Here is a 22,801-nt window from a genome sequence, read left to right as displayed (position 1 = left end):
TAAGGATGCTTTGTCTTAGTATTACCATGTTGAGTACTATGTTCCAATATGTGACTATGTCACTATTTGGAGTAGATATCACAAGATTCAGGCTATAGCAGTATAACACTCTCTAACATTTTCTCAAAAAGCTCTCCTGGAGATTCTGTTGACTTTTTTCCCAAGTGAACATTTGACTTTTGGAAAAATGTAGCAGAAGACAAAATATACGAACAAGCAACAAAACTAAATATTATAGACACAATCATATGAGCTTCTTTTAAATAAAAAAATAAGTAAATAGTTCTAGGCTAGCAGACATAAGTTGCTGGGGATAGATAGTACAGGTAGAAATGCTCTGGTCTCAGTCCAATTTGTTTTGTACAGCTTGAACATGGCTTTCATCTCAACCTATCGTCTGAGGAAATAAAAGCAACATTTACTGTTACACATTTTGTAATCCAACATAATTTCCAATTGTATTTTAAATATGAATCCTTAAACTGACAGATAAACTTTTTTTTTTTTTGCAACAGATGGAGACTGTTACAGAAATTCACAACAGGTCAAAAATGATAGAATAAGTGACTAAGGAGAACCCAGGCCCATATGATATCTCTCTATGTATCTTTAAAATCCCAGTACCCAAGACCTGGGGGAAAATATCACACACACACAAAACAGGCAGAAAATTCTAAGACCCAGTGGAGTTATGATGGTAGATATTGTCTTCTAGACACAACAAGAAAGCTGTGGCCATTAAATCTCAATAATATGGTGCCTTAAGCAACACCTGTGTAATGACAATATCAGTTGACAAAATAACACTGATTGGAGAAATCTCAAAAAGTCCTACCTATAGATGATGAGAAATAGGCAGTCAATATTTGCTGAGAGGGATAGTCATTGTTCTTAAGGGACAAGCTCTTTGATAGACTATTCTAAGTGGTCAGCCCTAAATGCATGTAAATACAAACAACGGTAAATGGGCTCAGTAGTTTGTTATACATGTATACATACATGCATCTGTATACATGTAAACAATAATAATGAATGAAGTGAGAGATTTCAGAAGAGTCAGAAGGATGGAAAGAGTAGTGAAAATGATTTTCTAGTAGTTCTTTGTGAAATTCTATAATAAATTTTAATAAGAAAATAAAGTATCTGGAAAATTTAGACACAAATTGCCGTAATATTGTTTTCTAAATTCAACTCTGGTTGGGAGCAAGGTACTTCGTGCTATCATTTAAAGTCACATGATGGGGTACGTGTATAGGTATTTATAATTTATTGCACATTTATGGTCTATTTACTCATATATCTGTGAGTTTTTTTAAAAAAATATATTTCTATTAGTGCTTTTCTCAAAGTCTGTTACCTTTGGAATTAATCTGGTCACAACTCTCTTACATATTTTCATGATATATCTTGCTCTGTCCTTATCTATCTCTGAGGCATCCCTTATAGATTACAGATAAGTGAGTCTTGCATGTTTATACAATATCTGATGATATTTATCTCCTAAACGAACTCCTAAACTGTTACCGACAGGGCTAAATTTTGGCCTTCCATTCTATTCCCGATTCACAATGCATATCATTCCTACTTTCCTATAAGGCCTTTTCAAAACCCTATTAGAATAACAATTGAACATACAGTGTATAATTTTAATTCAGTGGTCATATTTTAACTTTACAACTTTTCATTCTTGTTCAGTACTTGCTCAGGAGATGATACTACATATGCTTCCAATGATAAAAGGACTTGGAATTAATATCATATTACTGATTTATATTTCTTATTTTTTGAAATTACAATATAATAATTGCTTCCCCTTTTCTTTCCTCCCTACAAACTCTCTCATGTAATTTTCTCTCCTTGATGTATTTCAAATTCATGACCTTTCCCCCTTTATTGTTGTTAACTGCTGTTTAGAAGGCCATGTTGGTGAAACTTCATAGGCATAGCTTTTTCTGAAGTTTCCAGGAGACATAGTCTCACAGCAAATTCCCTGGCTTTCTGGCTTTTAAAGTCTTTCCACCCCCTTTTCAGCTATGATCCCTGAGCTGTAGGTAGTAGGTTTGTGTTGCAGATGTGTCAGCTGGGACTGGACTCTAACTCTGAAGTGTGATTGGGTGTGGTTTTCTATAATGATCTCTACTTGTTTCTTGGTGAAGGGTATGAACTACACTTACTTGTGGGTACAGGGGTAAATATTTTGAATGTAGTTAGAGATTGTGTTGGTTTGGTAAAGTGGGAACTGTAGATTTTTCTCTAAGATCTATGATTTCATTAGCTCTTGGCAGCTGGCTAGATTTCTAGTACAGGTATCTTTTTTAGAAGGCCTTGTGTCCAATTAGAGAGCTGTTGTTTACACTGGTGCGTGTGTGCCACTAGTACACCTTCAGGATTCTTGTGGTTTGCTGGTTTGCTGTTGTGGTTCATAGGCATCATATTTGTATAGGGTTATTGGCTCTTTCTCTCCTTTGAAAGCCTTCATGGCACCAGCTGGTACCATTAATCTTAGTATTCAAAGAGAAGGCTTTCAGGTCAGATCCATCTCATGTCCTTTGAGCTCTGTGTCCAAAGAGCATGGAGTCTTCAGCAATAGGGATTCACCTTCCACTTCCATGAAACAACCCAGAGCAATAGCAATAGGCTGTAAGATTTTATTTTTCTCTTGGACAACTCTGACTAAAGTTTTAGTTTTTATTCAAGGTCAAACCTTAGATAAGAAGGTAGCCTTTTGCCCCATTCCTAGATTCTTTGGGGGGATTAAGATCTTTCTCTCTGTTGGCTGTGTTTGTAGTAGAAATGTCTACCCCTGTTCATGTAGGGATTGAGAAGGCCAGATTTGCTATCAGCTTTTTAAATTTGCTGTAAGATGTGATACTTTACTCTTATTCAAACTTACCTCCACCTCTCTCATAAGTTGGTCTGTGCCTTTAGTGGAGCACAGAGTTGACATACAGGCTTTTATCAATCATAGTTGTTGTACTGGATATCAGCATTGCCACAGGAAATCCAGCATGAAGAATCCACCAGCTTCTTCTTTTCACCTACTAATGAGGTTGTTTATTTATAGCTTACAACCAGAATTATATTTGTCTCTTTGCTTAGTCCTTAGTAAGATGCTTTTTAAAAAATTGGTTCTACTTTACCAGGCTGGTCTGTGAATGCTGATATGTCCTGATTCCATCAATAGAAGTTATTCTTATTTCCTTTGATGACAACTCTTTGATAAAAATACCATTTTAACTAAAAACAAACAGCAGAGACAGTAACAAGGAAGTCCTACTTTAAGTGCCTAGTGTAGCCTATTCATAAGATTGGTACAGAGCATTTCTTGATGTGGGACAAGTGACATTGCAAATGTCTAGCACAAAACTTACGCATGAATGTCTTTTTCCTTTTCTTACTAAGAATATGATACTTGACAACACACTGCCATTAGGAAGAAGAAGAAAAATATCTTATGAGAAGAAAATAACTAGAATATGCTTTTGGAAAAGCTGCCTTTCCAGTGTTTTTAATTTCATTTAAATCTCATAAACTGCAAGCAAAATGAAATTACTGTTGGTAAGGAAGTATCTCTTTTCACAGGAACAGCTGTGGGATTTATGTTTTCTGAGCTCTAGGTCTTTAGTTGAACTCCAGGTTTATCTCTCTTGCTCCTAGCACACGTTTGCAAAAACAATCCCATCTGCAGGTGGCAGTAAGTTATTATTGTTTTTGTTACTCTGCTCAGTGGAAGGAAGATTAAATCCAATTTGGGGGAAATAGATTGTGAGGAGAATATATTTCTACCTGTAGGCCAATATAAAGGACAATAATTCAGTTCCCCACCCCTCCGTGGGAGATTTGACTCTTTCCTCTAGTTTAATTTGAGACACAATTGAAATACTTATATATTCTCAGTGGACACTCCTTTATCTAGGATGAACTTGTGTTCATAATAGGCTAAGTAGACATTGAACAAGAGAGCAAAGGGTGTTGTGTCAATCAGCTGCTCAAGAATCTACTGTCTCTCAAGGGGCTATACTATATATCCAAGCTGGATTAGAACAGATCTTAGGCCCTTGCTGTATCTATATTAGACAATGACATTCTGCTCTCAACTGTTTGCATACAAAACAAATGTTCATCCTTCCAATATCATAGTTTAAAAAAGAGATTTCTTTTTAAATCATTTTCTTATTTCCACTCCTAAGTGTTTACAAGAAATAAAAGCAAACATCCAAGGGAAGGGGAAGGTTTTATTGAACTGCAGTTCCTTCCAGCTAGAGGTCTTTTTGCCCTGTGGTTGTTCACATGCAAAACATGCTTCCCTTACAGATGGAAGGCACCAGTCCTTGCCATTAAAGAAACACAGCAGGACCCAGAGAGGATTTGTTGAAGCTGAAAACTGACTATATAATTTAGTTCTGAGGCTGGAGCTGCATAAGTCTCAGATAAATCAGAATGGCACATCCACAAATGGAAGGCAAGTAGGGTGAAACGTGAATTTCTTTCTCATATGCCTTCTCGTGTTAGCACAATTAAAACAATAACCAGCTCCTTTATTGCTTGTGATTTAGCAGTTAGCCGAGGAAAATGGCAATTTCAGGCTACGGTAGATAGAGTCATGGAAAAATGAAAAGCATCAGGGAAGGAGAAGTTGTTACTGTCACATTTTGCTAATAGACACTGTCAGGCTCTAAGACAAACTCAATCCATGGCGAATATGTTTGCTTGACCTAGCTCTTCGGATTCTTGCTGTTGAGACGAGTCAGATTCTTTTGGTATCTTACCTTTGAGATGTCTACCTATTTACTGAGGCCTTATAGAATCTCTTGCCTTTAAAAGACAGCTCGGGTTCAATTAGAGAGCAGTTAGCTACTACCAGAAGTATGTGCCACTGCTTTGTCCTTAGGGTTCTGGTGCTATGCTTGTCATTGCTGATAGTCACAGGTGTCATAGTTCAATAGGATGTTATTTGCTCCTGTCCTTTAGAAGCTTGCATGGCATGTTCTCTTACCATGAAAGTTAGTCCTCAGGGAAAAGGCATTCAGGTCATATACATATAGATGTACATACACATTCCTATATATACGTGTAAGAACAATTGAAAAAAATAGGCCACAAATTTGAGAGAGGGCAGGGAGGGTTATATGGGAAGTTAAGTTAAGTTATGACAACTTGACATAAGCTAGAGTCATCAGAGAGGAAGGAATTTCAATTGGGAATATGTCTTTATAAGATAAGGCTATAGGGCTTTTCCTAATTAGTGATTGATATGGGATGGCCCAGCCCATTGTTGTTGGTGCCATCCCTAGGCTGGTGGTCCTTGGTTCTATCAGAAAGTAGACTGAGTAAGCCAGTAAGCAGTACCCTTCCATGGCCTCTGCATCAGCTCCTGTCTTCTCGCTCCTGTTCTGTGTGAGTTCCTGACCTGACTTCCTCCAATTATGAATGGTAATACGAAAGTATAAGCTAAACAAACCCTGTCCCACTGAAGTTGCTTTGGTCATGGGGTTTCATCTGAGCAATAGTAGCCATAACTAAGCCAAATCTCAAGAGTATAAGAAGTAACAATAATAATGGACGGACTTGGAAATATAGATATGTATTTAACATTTCCCTCTCTCCAGTGACCACAGAGCTTCCTACTCATAAATTCAGTATTTACAGAGTAGGTTTCTTGCTGTACATACAAAGCATACTGTTGCGAGCATTATTTATCCATAGAACCAGGAAGGCAAGGGTTCTGTTCCCTGTTAGTTTTTGTTGTAGCAGCTAGCTGCACAGTGTGAAAATACTGTGCAAATATAAGATTCCACATTCCTGGTTAACAAACCTGAGAGATAACATTCACATAAGGTTGCAGGCCTTATTTTTAAGTGTTTCTTTTCAATTCTGACAGAACATTTCAAAAATAGAAAATACATTTACTTTGATGAACGAGGTTCCTTATAAATTGTCTTCATGTCTCTCATAAGAGACATGACAATGCATCAAATTAGCTCACGAGTGAAGGCTTTTATCCATTCCAGTTCTAAAATTTGCATATATGCATATATGTATGTGTGTATATCCTCCTTCCGACACACACACTTTTGTGGAACTTCGGTAAGTCATTTATGTAGCACCATAGTTGGGTTTCTGGACCTCTGTGGCATAACTTTGTAAAATCACAGGGGAGGAAGGGAGTCTCTGAAGTCTCATAAAGCTAGAGCTTCAGAGGAGTAACAGCAGTCCAGGAGACACAGCCTGTAATGGAGACTGTTCTGGCTGCTTTGTGAAAAGGATCATACGGCTTTAGCACACCGACATGCCATCCTTGAAAGGGTGTAGCATGTAAGGTTCCCCAGAGTTATGCTAAATCTCAGCTAAGTTGCCTTCAATACCTTGTCTGTGACGCCAAACAAATAATACACCTTTTGGGAACATGAGTTTTCCTGTTTCATAACAAAGGAGCTGTAAGACCTACGTCACAAATGTCTGTTAAAATGATTACATAATCGAAATGTTTCGCATCAGTCACAAAAACTAATAGCTGCCCAAATAATAGCAATAGTGAAAGTCATTTCATGGACACTTGCCCCTGCATGCAGTCTTAGTAGTGTGTGTGGTGAAGGCTAAGTGGATTTTCTAAGGTTTAAACCTTTCCCAAGCATTCATGTGATCTTGGGTTTCATACTTAGTCTTCTCTTTGCTTCAGTTTTGCTACAAATACAGAGGACATAACTACAGCTCAAACATCATAGCGTTGTTGCAAAGATTAATTGAGACACTATAGCCAGGGCTGTAAGGAACTAATGTATTAGCTACCTGTTTCGGTTATTGTTATTATTACCCTCTCCATGTCAGGAGGATAGCTGAGAACCCGAGGTAGTGCTTTTGATGCTAAATAAAATATTCTATGACTTCAAAACACTGCTACAGTTACATGATGTCTTTAAAAAGGATAATATTGTTTCTCACTGATCCAGGAATTGATCTCACTCAATATTTGTCTCAAACACGTATCTGTGATTTAGACACAAGTGAATCCAAAGAGAGCTTTGATTTTGGGAGGCTGAGGCGGGGAGTTTTGATCAACTTACTGTGTTTCCTTTAAATGTGACTATCAAAATAAATCTGTGAATATTTTGGAAGTACAGAAAGTCTATAATTAATCCCCATGGGTAGAAAGAAGCTGTTTGGACAAATCAAGAGAAGCCTGAGTGCTTTTTTACAATCTTCTATGCCTGTAAAAGGAAACATTCTTACGTTTGCATGTCTGTCTTGCAAAGCATTTTGACACATGTTATTTTATTTTGGCTTCTTACAGCAGGGTGGAGGATCATCCATCTGAGAGGCAAAAAGGAGTGTTTGAAAGGTTACTTGTTTCAAATCACACAGCTTTTAAGCAGCACATTTGAAAAGTTACCAAACAGTGTTTGATCTGCTTAGCTTTGCCGCTTTTTGCCACTTAAAGTTATAGGATATTGTGGTGTCACCTGGACATTGGGGTTACTGATGTGAAATGATAAATATGTTTTTACTGCTTTCACCAATTCTAATAAAAGGAATCCTTTTAACATGCCTTCTATGATTGTCTTCTATATTAATATCTGCTCTTTGGAACTAATTTCATTTAACATTCTCTGCTTCTTCTAGAAAAATTGCCTGATATAAAAGTCAGTGTTCAGAAAAATGTTATGATGCAAAGATTTGAAAAGATCTTTAGCTTTTAATAAACCAGTGATATTTTATACTTAAGTATTTTTTAAAGACATACAAACTATTCATTGTTGTGGTCTTGTTTATGGACTTGTCTATACCTGAGATACGATGAATCTTAGCTGCATAATCAGATCCTTCTAGAACACATAGCTGGGGTGTGGGGAATGTGTAAAAATCATTTTTTTTCTTATTCCAGAAACTGAACAACAAAAAAATAAGCGTACCCATGGGACTGAGATTGCAGCAGGAAAAGCAACCGTGGGAGGATGGAAAACCTTTGATGTCAAGTTGGTTTCTCATTCCAATTTCAGTTTGAATATTAGCTCTGAAATCTGCAGTCCTCTCTTACACAAGGCTAGAAAGGTGACGGCAGAATATTTCAGACCGTTCTCAGAACTCTAATAAAATCTCTCCTGCCAGATGACCCTTGATAAGCTTCATTCTTCCGTTCAGTGCAAAGCTCCCCAAGACGGGCTCAGAAAGGGTGATGTTCACCACCATCAAGTTTCCAGCCAACCATGCTAGGGAGCTCAGAAATTTCATTGGAATTTTTCCTGACTTAGCAGTTTTATTTGGAATCCAGCTTGATGGGACTATATGAACACTAGGTTTATAATACCTCAAATGCACTTTTAAATACGTAGTATTTACCTATTGGTGAGATGCATTGAGCTTGAGCTTGCTATTAAGGCACACAGTGGGATATACACAGACACTTACACATCTTATGTTTTAATGATACGAAAGAAATCTGTGGCGACAGGGCTTTTACTAGGGCATCATATGCTCTAGCGTCTGTGTATTATATAGAGCCTTTATCTCCTTTCCTTTTTGAGTATGCAGAATTATGATCTCTTGATTATTCTACTCCTTTCCTTGCAAAATGACTAGCGGAGTGGTTTTTGTTTTGCGTGTTTACTTCAAAGCCCTGAACACAGAAGTTTCTTTGTCTAAACACAATTTTATCAATGAAACACATGCATCAGTAAACAATATTTAAAACATTTCAGTGTTTGAATTTATCTAGAAACAAAAATTTATAACACTAAAAGATAAAACTTAAGGCACACCCCACTCTGCCTTCCTCTGGGCTTAAAGGAAAGAGTGAAGATGTTGTATTTCATCTCCTGTCTGCAAATTCTATGCAAAGATAGTATCTCAGCAGTCCCTATAAATTAACTAAGATTGGTCATACTCTGTGTAGTCACCATAACTGTTAATAACTATTACAGGATCTTTAGATTGCTTTATGAATTAATATTGTGATGCATTTTGTTCTAAAAGCAGGTATCACTAAACTGAAAATACGGCACTGATTAGGAACTAAACCAAGTTGTGAGTATTAATAATATAGTCTTCCTAAAGTTACAGTAGGCATCTTACAAGTATGAGGATAGAGCTCCCCCTAGTATGACGTTGATGGGAGTATTTTCTCTTCCCGAAGGACCTGTGCACACATAATTCAGGAACCTAGTTCCGAATGAATTCCTATTTGAAGAACCAGAAAAACAACCCTTTACAACGCTCTGCTGCCATCTCTCTCTACTTGCACCTCACACCGTTGTCTTCTAAGCCTACAAACACTACGCCCTGTGTACTGCAGGTGCTCACAGCAACCTGAGACCCTGCTTGAGCTCAGCTTGTGGGGTAAGTGAACTCCACCCTAACTCCGCCTGTGTCCTTGACCAGGTGTTTGCTACTGGTTGATGAGGCAATGGGGGAGGAACCAGAGACAGAATTTTTCTTGCTGAAGCAAGAAGGTGATGAGAACATGGTTTAATATAAATCAAGGTGGTTTAATATAAATCAAGTTTCTAAATTCACAGCATATGCTTTATTATTTTACCGTGCTTCACTTACAAAGACACATCCAAGCATAGCATATAAGAATTTCAAGACCTGCCGGGCAGTGGTGGCGCACACCTTTAATCTCAGCACTTGGGAGGCAGAGGCAGGTGGATTTCCGAATTCGAGGCCAGCCTGGTCTACAGAGTGAGTTCCAGGACAGCCAGGGCTACACAGAGAAACCCTGTCTCGAAAAAAAAAAAAAAACCAAAAACCAACCAACCAACCAACCAACCAACCAAAGAATTTCAAGACCTATCTGGAAAACTTTAAGCTAAGTGAGAGATCTCGTATAGTCATGATGACTTCCTGTTCACGGAGCTAGCTAGTCTAAGAGAGATTAACTGTGGGATGACAGAGCACGTTTTGCTGATAGAGAAGTTTTCCTTCCTGTTAGTTCTGAGACAAGAAGGTTGACAGTGTAACTTGTCTCTTTACATGGAGATATATCATTCTCATGGGTTTTCCTTTATATAAATGTGCTATGAGAATGTAGAAAATAATCCCGCTGAAGAATAATTTCATACTGGTGAGTCATGTGTCTGTTGCATTGTAAATATAACATGAATAAACACAAGATTTCGTTTGGTTTAAAAACTAGTGAGGGAATTAATAATATACCGATATTAATTCAAGGACCATATTCATATCAATATTAAGACAACATTACTGAGTTAAATATAAAACTAATCAATGTCTACCAGGGCCATAAACTATAACATTTAGTATACTTTCACTCTGCAAAGAAATTATTCTCATACCTATTGGACAAAACTCTATAAGCTAACTTTTACCCCTACAGAGTTATAAAACTGATCGGCAATAAATCAAAATACTAATCAGACAAGAATAATTGATGAACCCAGAACCAAAGAATTCTTCCATGAAAACATCCAAGAGATTGATTCCAATTTGGGGATGATTTCTTTTTCAATAAAGCTTTTGTTTGCTCTGTCTTAGTAAGATTCCCCCAACCTGTTCCATATACATTTAAGATTTACACTGGTATGCAGTATAAAACGAGGAAATATTTCTCAATATATTCATATCAGCATGTGTCCCTTTAATCATTAAATTAGATAATATGCTTCTAGACTATAAATGGTTATATCAGAAAGACCCTTAAATGCCTGGATGTTTAGGATTAGAACAGACTTGGTGATTCTCAATGAAAAGAATATCAGGGAAGGTTCCTGTGTTCACATTACATAGTGATGAGGGTAGCAATATTCTTTATATATAAATTCAGAGTGCAATCCTGCTACCTGCCTCAGTGCTTAAGGTTCCCAAATGAAAGACAAACACACAGCCTTTATGTTTTGATATGCCTTAATCAAGGCAATCGCTGGGCCACTATCTAACGTCCATGCAGTTAATCCACCTTCCGCTGATAATCCCGAGTTATCACTTACTAAATCCTATATTCTTGGCTGCCCTGGACCCAGTTGGCTACCCAACTGGGCCGCACTCTTCAGGCTCCTTCACATGCTGGCTATGCCTCCCTGTTCTCCACTATTCTCAGGCATGCGTGTCACCTCCTTCCTCTGGCATGACAGATGTCCCCCCGCCGCCTCTCACTCTCTCCCAAACCCAGGAAATTCTCAAATCCTGCGTCTGTCTGCCCTACCCAGCCATTGACTGCCAGCATCTTTATCTACCAGTCAGAACCAAACTGCCGGCAGGGTCCCAGAATCTACAGCAGGCACTCTCATACAGTTTTCGGGGAGCCTGATTAGCAAACATAATACAAGCAGCTACAGCTGAGGGCGAGGCGACTACTGCTTTGGGAAATGGGAAGAGAAGTCTCAGTTGGCTCAGTGCTCTCCTCATTCAGAAAGGTGTGGCTTGAATGTGAAATGTCCCCCAGAGGTGGAGCTTTGATGGTAGATCATTAGGGCAAACTTGAGGATTTATAACCTGATTCCACTTCCTAGTCACTCTCTGCTTCCTGACTGTCAATGGCACGTGACCAGCCAACCAGCCTCCTGTTTCTGTTGTGATGGGCCGTATCTCTCTATAAACCAAAATGAACTCTGTGTTTCCTTAAATTGTTTTTTTTTTTTCTGCCAGGTATTTGGTCACAGTAAGGAAAAAAAAATGTGTAATATGGAGAACATGTGTCTGCATCATTCTAAAGCAGGTCCTTCCCTCTGTGTTCCGTGGTGATGTCTGGATGCAGCAATGGGTACTCTGCACTCAAGAGGAGCTAGATTCTGAGCCTCGTTCTCTCTTATCTGATCCCGAGTCATAAGTGACTCCTGATTTTCTTCCTTCCTTGCCCTGCTAATGTGTCTCCCCCAATTTAGTTTTCTCTCCTTGGGAAAAAAATGTCATTCAGCAAATATGTCATATACATTTTTAGCTCACATTAAAATCTAGAACATTTTTTTTATTTGTGTTCCTGTGTGGACATTAGCCTGGATAAAGAAGAAAGAAAAAAGCCCAGAACCTTTTTGAGAGAGCAAAAGGAAAAGAAATAGTTGTGTTGGTATCCGGGGACAATCCTATCTCTTAAGTCTGCCACCCAAAATACTTCCCATGTCAAAATGATTTTTTAGCCTTTCTTATTGTGTTAAAGTTGCCTTTGCCATAGTTTGCATTAGGCTAGGAGAGAAAGGAGAAGAAAACATATGTTAGAACCTGTTACAGCTAGAATCAAGTGTGCAGAAAGGATTCTTGATATTAAAGCTCACTTAACTCAAAAGTATTTTCCTATGTTCTAGGATGGATGTGTCTATCAAAGGAAGAATGTTACTTGGGTCTTGTGTTTATCCCGTGCCAGTATTTTCACACCCTGTGTCTGAGACCGTGATCTGAGTTAGCAGGTACACCTGGAAAAAATGTTCTCCCTGGTGTTTTATGGTGGAGCAGGTTGAGGAATACTTAAGCTTCTAAGTAAAATTAAACTTTAAAAGCCCACAACTTCTTTAAGATGCTGAAAGACATTGTGAGACATCAAGACAGGAGTGAGGGCAGGTGGGATTTATTCATTTGTCCTGGGAACATTTCTCCCCTTTTATTTTTTATTAAAGGAAAATGCTTATTAGTGTCTCCCATAAAGATATTTTGGAAACCCCAATCTAGCTTAAAACCTAAGACACAGAGGCTGGGAGTGAGATCCAGGGCTGCCCAATGCTTATGTAAGAGCACAGGTAAACTACAGAACTCTTGTCTGCTAGACTAATCTTCAACAATGACTATATAACGTTTATACATATCTATAAGTGTAAATTTTCAGGTAAGAACTGCTGAGGACAGTTACTATATTATTTAATTTACAAAGGTGACTTTTTACTGGTGATGAACTGTGAATATGCTGTGCATTTCAGAATTTAGAACAGGACTGAAAAACAGAGAAGTGCGCTTTATCTTGCCTCTATTGTGATTTTTCAGTCAACACGTTTAGTAACTTGCGTGGTCCTCACTTCGTCAGACTTGAAATAGAAACTTAAGATGTATTTTGAAAGATATTTTCAAATACTATCCTTAGATAAAGAAGTGTTAGGCTGATGCTACAATACCATCTCTGAAGCAGAGACAGAACCTAATTACTGCTAAGTGAATTGCAATTAGGAGTGTTAACATCTGGACAATAAATACACCCTTGGAGTCCCTCCTTTCCTTTAAGAAGAAGAAATAATTCTTGAATTTATTTTCCAGAGTTTGCCCCTGTAGCCCGCATATACCAAGCTTTTAGCAAGTTCTAACATTTGGCTTCAAATCACTGGAGGCTAGACAGGCAGGTGGAAGCAATTTTTCCTTCATTTCCGTAGAATGAAAGGTTCAGCAATTTTGCTAAGGTACATGATACACTAGCAAATGGGCCAGGCACGGAATGTAAGGTTGGGGACCTTTGTCTATTGCTGAATTTTCTATAGATACATAAAAAATTAGATCGTTTCCTTCTTAAATTTAAACCCTTTATTTTAAACCGGAAGCCAAGGGGCTTTGAATCCATCTCACTCGCTTCCAGCTTCAACTCTGCTCACTTTTCACTTCCTTTCTAGAGGTTTCCGTGCAACTTTAACAGTGGTATGTATAATTATACATAAAAATCATCGTGATTAGCACACTTGCCCAACCATTCCTCCCCTGCACAAATGCAATCTGCCAACAGTAAGACACACGTACTCAAAACAAGAACGGATGCCTCTACTACAAAATAAACAGGCTTTAAACTCATCGCTCACCACTGAAAACCATTAATAAGTGGTTTTCTGAAGGGTGGGAAAAGATAATAGCAGTTCATATTTCATTTGATCCTTGGAGGAGGGAGAGAGATAGAGAGAGAAGACAAGAAGAGCGAGGGAACACGAATGGGAGGGGGAACCAGAGCCATGGCCTGCCAGCATTGTATAAGAAGAGAAAAAAGATGGTGTCCAGATGGGATTTAAGCTGCAGAGGTCTCCTATGCCCAGAAAGATCAATCAGGGTAAATGAGTTCTCCATGTATTATTACCTAAGGGTAGAGAAAATTGAAGATGAGATTTTTTTCCCCCTGCTTGTTTGACCTTGGTGCATAACTGCGGCATGAAAAATGTGCAGAATCTGACAATGATCCCCGCCCCCCCCATCTCCAATGGTCAAACTGAAATTTTAGCTCTTAGAGAATTAAAACTATTGGCTAACATGACACTATTTTATCTATTTTTTCATATTATAAGGTCTCATTTAAATGTAACTATCTGTGTAATCATGAATGAAACAGATTTGCAGATGCTGTCTACCCGGTAAGAACACACACTCACCCCTTGTTGCTGCATGCAAGGCAGGCAGTGCTAAAAGTGGCTAGAAAATCAATTTAAACTGCATTTGTGCTTTACCGAGAGCCCTGTGACACTTACATTGCTAAGAGTTATGCTTTCCAAATATGTGATCCACTTTTGTAAGCTACTAGAAACACTGCGACTTCAGTCACTCTCGCCAAGTAAGAATGGATGCCCCCATATCAATCCATTTTCACATCTGGCACTTACAGAGGGAGAAAAGAAATGAAATAAAAATGATAAATAGCAGAGATTTTAAGATCTGTTTTCTCTTTTCTGAAGACTGCATTTTGTATGTATAAATGAAAAAAAACCCGCATTTGTTTCTTTATCGCTCAATATTTTACAACCTTGAGATGGTTGTATGCAAAAGAGTACACAGACTGTTTCACCTCCTGATATTTCTGACTCCCATGCTCACTCCAGTGCTTAACAGAGCAGAGGTTCTGCAAGTGCTCCTGGTAGGAAATAGGTAGCCAGATGAATGATCTTAAGGACCTGTGCTACTTTGATTCAACAAACCTCCATAAAAATAATTTCTAGACATGGATATCATGGAAATCAAATGTAAAGGGTTCAAATCCTGAAGTATTTTATTGCATTTTATCTGAAAGAGCTAACGTAAGTCTTCATCTCTCCTTTTATTTTTTTTCCTTTTGTAGGTAGGCTTTATGTCTTTGCTTCACATCATGGCTTGGAGACAAAAAAAAATGCAAAATTGTTGAGCCGAAGACACTTAAGGAATAGATACAGAAAGCTCTCTGCCTTTTATCCATTTGTCTAAAGAATATGGATTTATCAATACAAATGATGTCTTGCTATACTTCTCACTGAAGAGTAGTTGCTGAATTGATGACAGCTTCAGCCCCACTCCCCACGACTAATCAAATACCAGGAGAATATTTACAACAGCAACTTCTACATCCTGTATTGTGCCTCTTCTTCCAGAGGTCCAAAGCCTCCATCCCTGTTTTAAGTTTATACAAGGTTCAGCCAGCTTGTTTATGTTGAAGTCTCATACAGAGTGTGTGTGTCTCATCTGTTTAAGCAGTCAAAAGAATTATATTTATTCCTTGTCAATCCAATGTCTATTGTCAGATCATTCATAGACATAATTGAGAAAGGGAAAATTTAAAACTTTCACATACTTGCAAGATTGAAATTGGTCTATTCTTTAAGGTCCTGTTTTACTTATGATTAGTTTTTCCTTATTGGACAGTTTAAAAATGTAGATGGGTAGGGACACAAAGCTAAGGTTCCTGGTTCTTGGTGATGTAAAAAAATGGGTGGTACTTAGACATTCTTAAAATAGAAATTAGCTAAATGGTTCTCTACTGTAATGCTAGAGTATATATTTAACAAGCTTGCTCATTGACTATATAATTATCCAGGGGTTTGCACTACTTTTCCAATGCCTTGACCTATTAATACAGTACTTCATGTTGTGGGGTCTCCCAACCATCAAATTATTTCATTGCTTTATAATTGTAATGTTGTTATTGTTATGAATGGTAATATAAATATCTGATTTACAGGATATTTGATATTTGACCTCCAAAGGGGTCATGACCCACAGGTTAAGAACTACCAATCTATAAGACTGTGTCTTCAAATGGATCAGTATTTAGTATTCCATATTTTTAGTTTTAATTGACTCCTATACTTATTTATGGGTACAGTTTGTATTGATGTACTATACATTGTACAAAAAAATATTTGGCCTATTTTTTTATTTTAAATATTTATAATTTCCTTAGAGTGAAAACATTTAAGATCCTCTCTTATGGCTATTTTGAAACACATAATCCAATATTATTAAGTATAAAGACAGTTCTGTGTAATGGTGTACCAAATCTTATTCCTCCTAGCTAGCTGTGACATCACACACACATTGCAATACTTTGTATTCCCCTGACTTCCACAGACTCTGCCAATAGTTGTTTTGTTATGCTCTGAGATCAGCTCTCTTAAGATTCCCAGTATAAATAAAGTCGGAAGTATTTCTTTCTCTGTGCCTGGCATATTTGACTTAACAATATATCCACCAGAATTTTTCACATTGCAACAAATGACAGAATTTTGTTCTTTTTGATTGTTGATGTCTTGAGGTGATGGGGTGGGCCTTGAGACATGGCCTTGCAGAATAGTTTTCAATGATCCCTATATACAATGTCATCTTTCTTCATTAATCAGTTGATGGGTACTCAAGTAGATTATTTTTGCTTATTGAATAGTATTGCATTGATCATGGGAGTGCAGATGTCTCTTCCAGGTACTGATTCAATTTATTTGGATACATAGCTACAATTGGATTGCAAGAGTACACAGTAGTTTTACTTTGAATCCTTTGAAAGCATCTTTTACACACTGTTTTCCATAGTGGTTTGCTAATTCACTTTGCCTGTAATAATGAACAGGTGTTCATTTCTCCAAGTCCTTGCTAGTATGCTGTCTTTAGTGTTTTTATCTATAGCTATTCTTATTGTATTGAGATGCCACTTCGTGTGTGTGTGTGTGTGTGTGTGTGTGTGAATTAATGAGTGAGTTCATTAAGTGTACTTAGGAAACATGGGTACATGGTTACTTATTTGCAGTAATGTAAGTGATCTCAACTTCCCTCCATAAAAAAGTGTGTCATTGTCACCTTGAAGTCCAGGGATGAAGACGTCTTGGAAGCAGCATCACAGAGTACTTATTGTGGTTTATATTGTCATTTCCCTGATTTTAATGATGTTGAACATTTAAAAAATACTTCTTGCCCATTTGTTTGTTTTATTTTTCCTTTTGTCTCAGTATGTAGCCCTGGGTAGCCTGGAATATCCTAGTTGACTGGGTGTGCCTTAAACTTGTGGTAATCTTCCTGCCTATGCCTTTAGAATATTTGAATTATAGGCCTTTTATAGTCTGTATGGTGCTTGTATAACTTCTCTTTGAGAGGTATCTAGTCAAGCTTTTGGCTCTTTAAAAAAAAAGTCAGATTAATCTCTCTGCTTTGAACTTTGAGAGTCTGACAATGTTGTGAAGTAGATTTATTTGCAGTGAGAGTAATTGGAGACCTTTGATCTACATGCATCTGAAAATTTATAAAATTCTGTCACTTGACAGTCTTTTACCGAGAAAAAAGTACAAGAAACACATATAGACACAGAGACATGTCTGTACTCAAAGGAATTCCATAAAAACACAAAACTGGAAACTATCATACATAGGTAGAGGACCTGCAAGATTAAAAAATATATAGATGACTTGTAATTATAGTCAGCTGAATCTTATCTCCACCTCTTTAGGTCAGTTAGTAGTGATCTGTTTGAAGCACTGTGTATTTGTTTAGTAGGCTTTATTCCAGCCTTGGTTTTATCTTTATCTTAGCTTGTTCTTTGTTTGTTTGTTTTTAGCACAGTGGTTCTCAGCCTTCCCAACACTGTGACCCTCTAACGCACTTTTTCATGTTGTGGTGACCCCCAACCTTAAAGTTATTCCATTGCTATTTCACAAGTGTAATTTTTCTACTGTGATGAATCATTATGCAAATATCTGACATGTGATCCCTGTGGGAATTAGGGTCGACAGCTTGAGAACCACTGCTTTAGCAGAATGCCTGTTTAGAAAATCCAGTCAGGTGTTCTGCTGTCCCCAAGGCCATGACGAGTGTGGTTGGTGCAATATTAATGGGTATTGAAGCACAGGATGTGGGTGGCAGAGATTGTGTTAGTCTAGAGTCCCTTAGCCACCAAGTCTGGTCTCATGATGTACTGTAATCCATATGGCCACTGAAGTCTTCCTTTAGCTGTGATATAAAGGCCCACATAGTCACACACAGGGCCAGGACATGTGCTTGCCTTTCTGTAGTTGTGAGATACCACTGGGTACCAGTACAGGTACCCAGTCTCAGTGGGTAGTGACCTAGATTCTGGCATCGTGTGAGTCTAGCCTATGCTATTTGACTGAGATAGTTTTAAAATCAGGCTCCCTGCAAAAGGTCTGTTCTTGCTTCCCTCTTCTTCCCTAGGTAGACATTACTTCTTTGCTATGTTGTCTGAGAGTGGGTGGATAAATGGTACAGGTCATTTAAAATTGACCTCTCTATCCTCTTCAGTGTGTTCTTTGTTGCCTTCCCTACTTCCTTTGTTCAAATGTAGGCATTTTCATCAAGGAATGTTCTTGAAGTTGAGGCTTCTTTGGGGCTGTACAGCTGTGAGAGTCATTTCCCACCGTATTTCTCTTCCTTTTTATAAAAATTACTAATCAGTCTTGTCTCTAACCTAGTGGATCTTGTATTAGCATTTTTTTCAGTGTCAATTCATCCTATCTTGAATTCTCTTAGATCTAGCCTTACCTTCATGCTGGCTTCTTCATTGACAATGAAAAAAAAAGATATTTGGGATATGATTATTAAAATTATATAAAAGTTATATTTATGACTTTTTTTTTCCCCAGGTAATTTAAAATATGTTTCTTTCAAGTTATACATGATGACCGCAGACAAAATGGTCAAACAGTGTACAAGCTGGGATAAGAGTATCAGATGGTCAATGGGCCGAAATCAGTGGAATTTAGAAAATACACTTAACTCTGAAGTAGACAGACAGACAGACAAACAGAAAGCTTTAAAGTACAGCATGGTCTAATCATCATCAGAATCGGAATCATATTTCTTTCCTCGGATAGTTTTCTTTTCCAGCTTTGTGAAGTTTGTCCCAAATTTCTTTTGGCTCTGAAATGGTGGCTCCATTAAATTTCCACTGTAATTGATAACAGCGGAACAACCAAGTCTCCATTCTAAAGTTTCTGTAGTGAAGTCATCTGTATTTCCTAGGTCGGTGAATCCAACAACATAATCTTGAGTCTTGCCGTCTCTCAAGAGAGCTAGTGTGGGGATGACTTTGATCCGCAGTCTCTCACAGAGGAATGGTGCTTTTTCCACATTCAGCTTCAAAAACTTGGTTTCGAGATGTTTTTTGGCCAGAATTGCCAAATGTCTGTCTAGTATTTTACACCTGAATGTGGTGTCTCTGTAGAAATGGCAAACCACTTTCTCACTCTCCTTGACTTCTTGAAAGAAGTCTCTCTCGCTGCTGATTTCTCTGTACTCCCCATGCCCTTTGGAAAGCCATTCTTGTTTTTGCTGTTGCGCCTTCCTGAGCGCCGCCAGTCTCTGTTGTTTGAGCATCTCCAGTTCATCTTCACCGATCTGATCCAGTTTCTGAATTTCAGCGTCCAAGTGATTTTCCACCAGCTTGGTAGCCTGGAGGAACTGGTTCTCTAGGACTTCTGAGAACATGTCGATGGATCCGTTACCTTCCATTGTTCTAAGTGGTCTTGGTGCTGGATAATTGGTGAAGCCTACGGAAAGAGGGAGGCGCAGATTAAGAATACCGACCAGGTTCTCGGAGGTTTCAAGCTCGCTCCTATATTTATGACTTTTAAAATGTAACGTTTTAAATGTAACTTAGACATAGTCCCGTCTCATGAGATTGTCTCTGATCTGAGATTTCTCTGAGGTAAAAATCTAGATTTGAAGGGGCTTGAAGCTTCTTTGATTTTTGGGTCCATTATTACAAAAGAATGGGAATGTATATATATTATGTATAATGTAAATATATACAGAGAGGCAGAAGAAATTTCAACAAATCACATGCAACTATTGAAGGAATAGGTCTCTTTCCTGTTTTTCACTGGGAACGACTGGAGGAATTGCTTGTGTACAGCTATGCCATAGTTGCAGTTTGCTTTTCTCTTTCTGGGTGACTACAGCTTATAGGTCACAAAATGCCATGTGCAAGGGTGAGAGCACCTTAAGTTATACATAAGAGCAGACTAAATCAGCTCTGATATCTAAAGAAGGAATTCTATCAATTAAGGGGCTGTGGGGCATTAGACGAAGAGGAGTAAACTGAAGAATATTTCATGCTTGTCAACCAGATCACAGTGTGGCCTCTTAGATCAATCTCACATAAGGTCACAGGAATAATAAGACATTCTGTTGCAGAGAGAGCAAAGCTCATTGATGCAGAGACATGATTGTACTTGTCAATAAGAACACCTTTGAAGCTAAGTGTGGCAGGGCGTGTTTGTTATCCTGAAACTGGGTTTGGGAAATCCTCCATGGCAGAAGGATCCAGAATTTGAGGCTAGCTAAGCTATGTGGATGTACTATTTAAAAATCATGAGCTCAGAACATCTCTTCTGTCCTGGGTTACTCTCAACTAGAGGTAGAAGAGAGAAAGAAAGGAGGACACATGCAGACTCTTCTTCACTCTAATCTGAGACTTGGGGTCTTGTCAAATCTGATAGGAGACATCACTACTAAACTAGATGTGACATAAAAGGCATGAAGTGGAGCATATATTTTAATACGTGAACCTTAATGGAGCATACATGGTGTTTATTAATGGAAAGTACAGGGATCCTACAGATATGTTTGACCATAGTGACAGAAGGAAAAATACTTCTTTTAGACTTCAATTTCATAAAGTTCAAACAGATTTTAATGAGTGGACTGTACAGATAAATGTCTAAGTTCTAAATTAGCTAACATAAGGTGAATGATAGGGAAAATTGTAAAGTCATACGTGCTTTAATGGTTTAATAGAAATAAGGTTGGATTTTTCTCCTCTCCCTTAAAAGCAGGCTGCATACAATTGAGAGGTTTGGGGACCCATTTTATCTCCCTTTATTTATATGCTATGTCATATTCTATTTCTGATTTATTTCACATGACTGATATACACCTGAGAAGGGGCACTTAAATCCTCTTTACAGGGTTTGCAGATATGGCAGGTTTGGAGGTAAGCTGACGCTATATCATACATAGGGGCTTGTGGTCTCTTGAAAATGAATTACTTCAAATTTTCCTCCAAAGTCAGTGTCTTTGTGCTGGTCTCTCAGAGAAGTTTCATGACTAGCCTGTCAGTGAAACCAGTTCTGACCTCTCTTCCCTTGATATCCGGTGGTTCCAGCAAGTGACATGGGGCAGAGTTCTGAAGACACTGGCATACTTCCCATTGCAGTTGAAGCAGCTTCCAACATGGAGAAACCCACCTTCTCTTACTGAAAACTCTTCTCTAGGAGGGCTTCCAGCTTGGGCACTTTCTGAAAGAATGGACCTTGAGGAGCAAATTTTTCCATGTGCAGAGTAAGTCCCTGCTGAGCCTGCTAACCAAATCCAATCCAGTGTCATCTTACAAGTGACAATTCTACATGCAATTCAAAGATGCTTTCAACAGACAGAATGAAACAAAACTAAGAAGGGTTAATACCTCTGAGGATATTATTTGTTTAGATGCATGACAATAAAACGTTCAGAAATAGGCTCCCTTCCCTTTTGTGTTTGGGAGAATGGCTGAGCCTGCTGAGATGGATTAGGGCTAATCTGGTCTGGATACAGAATAGTATCTACAAGATCTCAGTGGGCAGGCATATCTAGCTACATGACACTATGAAAGAACAGTGATGACAAGAAAAGATTGTGTGGGGTTCTGTGACTTGTTACAGAACAAGCAGAAAGGCTGAGACTCAGTGTCCTGACTCTCCTCTGTGAGGGCATGGTGATCAGACTGTCAGGTCGAATGACTCCTACTTCATTTTGAAGGGCTAAATGAATTACAAACTGAATGCTTCACAAATGGAAAAAATACAGTTTCCTTTTGAACAAAAAATATCACAAACACACATATATCATATGGTAATAGGGTGAACATCCTTAAAAGATCAGAAGAAACCAAAGTTGACTCTCTTCACATAGGCTACTGAGAATGATGTTTGTTCCTTAGCATAAGAAAGATGCTTTTCTGGAAGATTGCTTAATTAAGTGAAATGGTAATGTAATCTGCATTTCTTTGGTTGAATAACAGTGATATATCTATTTGCTCCCGTAGTATGGTTCTTTAGGCACTATAGCCTTTAAGGTAAATGATGTCTGACATCATTTTTATACTTAAAATGAATCTCTACTGACGATTGGACTGCATCAGGTTGGCCCATGGTGTCATTTTCTTGATTGCTAATTGAGGTAGAAAGGCCCAGCCTACTGTGGGCGATACCATCCCTAGACAGGTGGGCCTGAGCTGCGTAAGAGAGGTAGAATGCGAGGATGGGAACAAGCCAGTGAGCAGCATTCTTCCAAGGGCTCTGCTTCAGTTCCTCAGTTACGGACTCCTACCTGTGAAGTGAAATAAACCATTTGGTCCCCAATTTGCTTCTGGTCATGGTGTTCACCACAATAATGGAAACCAAATTCAATCAGAAAATGGCGTGGGTTAGTGAGGAATCAAACCTTTGGAGTAGTCAGTGGTATAGAAAACATACCCTTTCATATGCAGTGATTACTGACTTCAGTATGTGATAAAACACACCCATACACACTTAGCTTCTGGTAAGATTAAAGCTTAAGGTTAGCTTCTATAATTCTTTAGCATACATCAGAGATAAAGTTTGAGGGCAGTGGCCATATAGCACAGCCTCCCAAACCTGGTGCTTCTTTTAAATTATTGTTTAACCTATTT

General features: G+C 38.2%; 1 protein-coding gene across 1 annotated transcript; it reads right to left on the bottom strand.

Annotated features, from left to right (window-relative positions):
* Window positions 1-18,734: 18,734 nt before the first annotated feature.
* Window positions 18,735-19,695, bottom strand: LOC114627591 (thioredoxin domain-containing protein 9). The gene has a single exon (XM_028775479.1). It carries the CDS (start codon window positions 19,600-19,602, stop codon window positions 18,922-18,924), a length of 681 nt encoding a protein of 226 aa, XP_028631312.1. The 5' UTR covers window positions 19,603-19,695; the 3' UTR covers window positions 18,735-18,921.
* Between the last annotated feature and the right edge of the window lie 3,106 nt (window positions 19,696-22,801).

The sequence above is a fragment of the Grammomys surdaster genome, unplaced genomic scaffold (genome assembly GCF_004785775.1).
Source record: "Grammomys surdaster isolate TR1022 unplaced genomic scaffold, NIH_TR_1.0 255, whole genome shotgun sequence".
NCBI lineage: Eukaryota > Metazoa > Chordata > Mammalia > Rodentia > Muridae > Grammomys > Grammomys surdaster.
The sequence above is the reverse complement of the archived record's forward strand: the minus strand, read 5'-3'. Positions and strand labels throughout refer to the sequence as shown.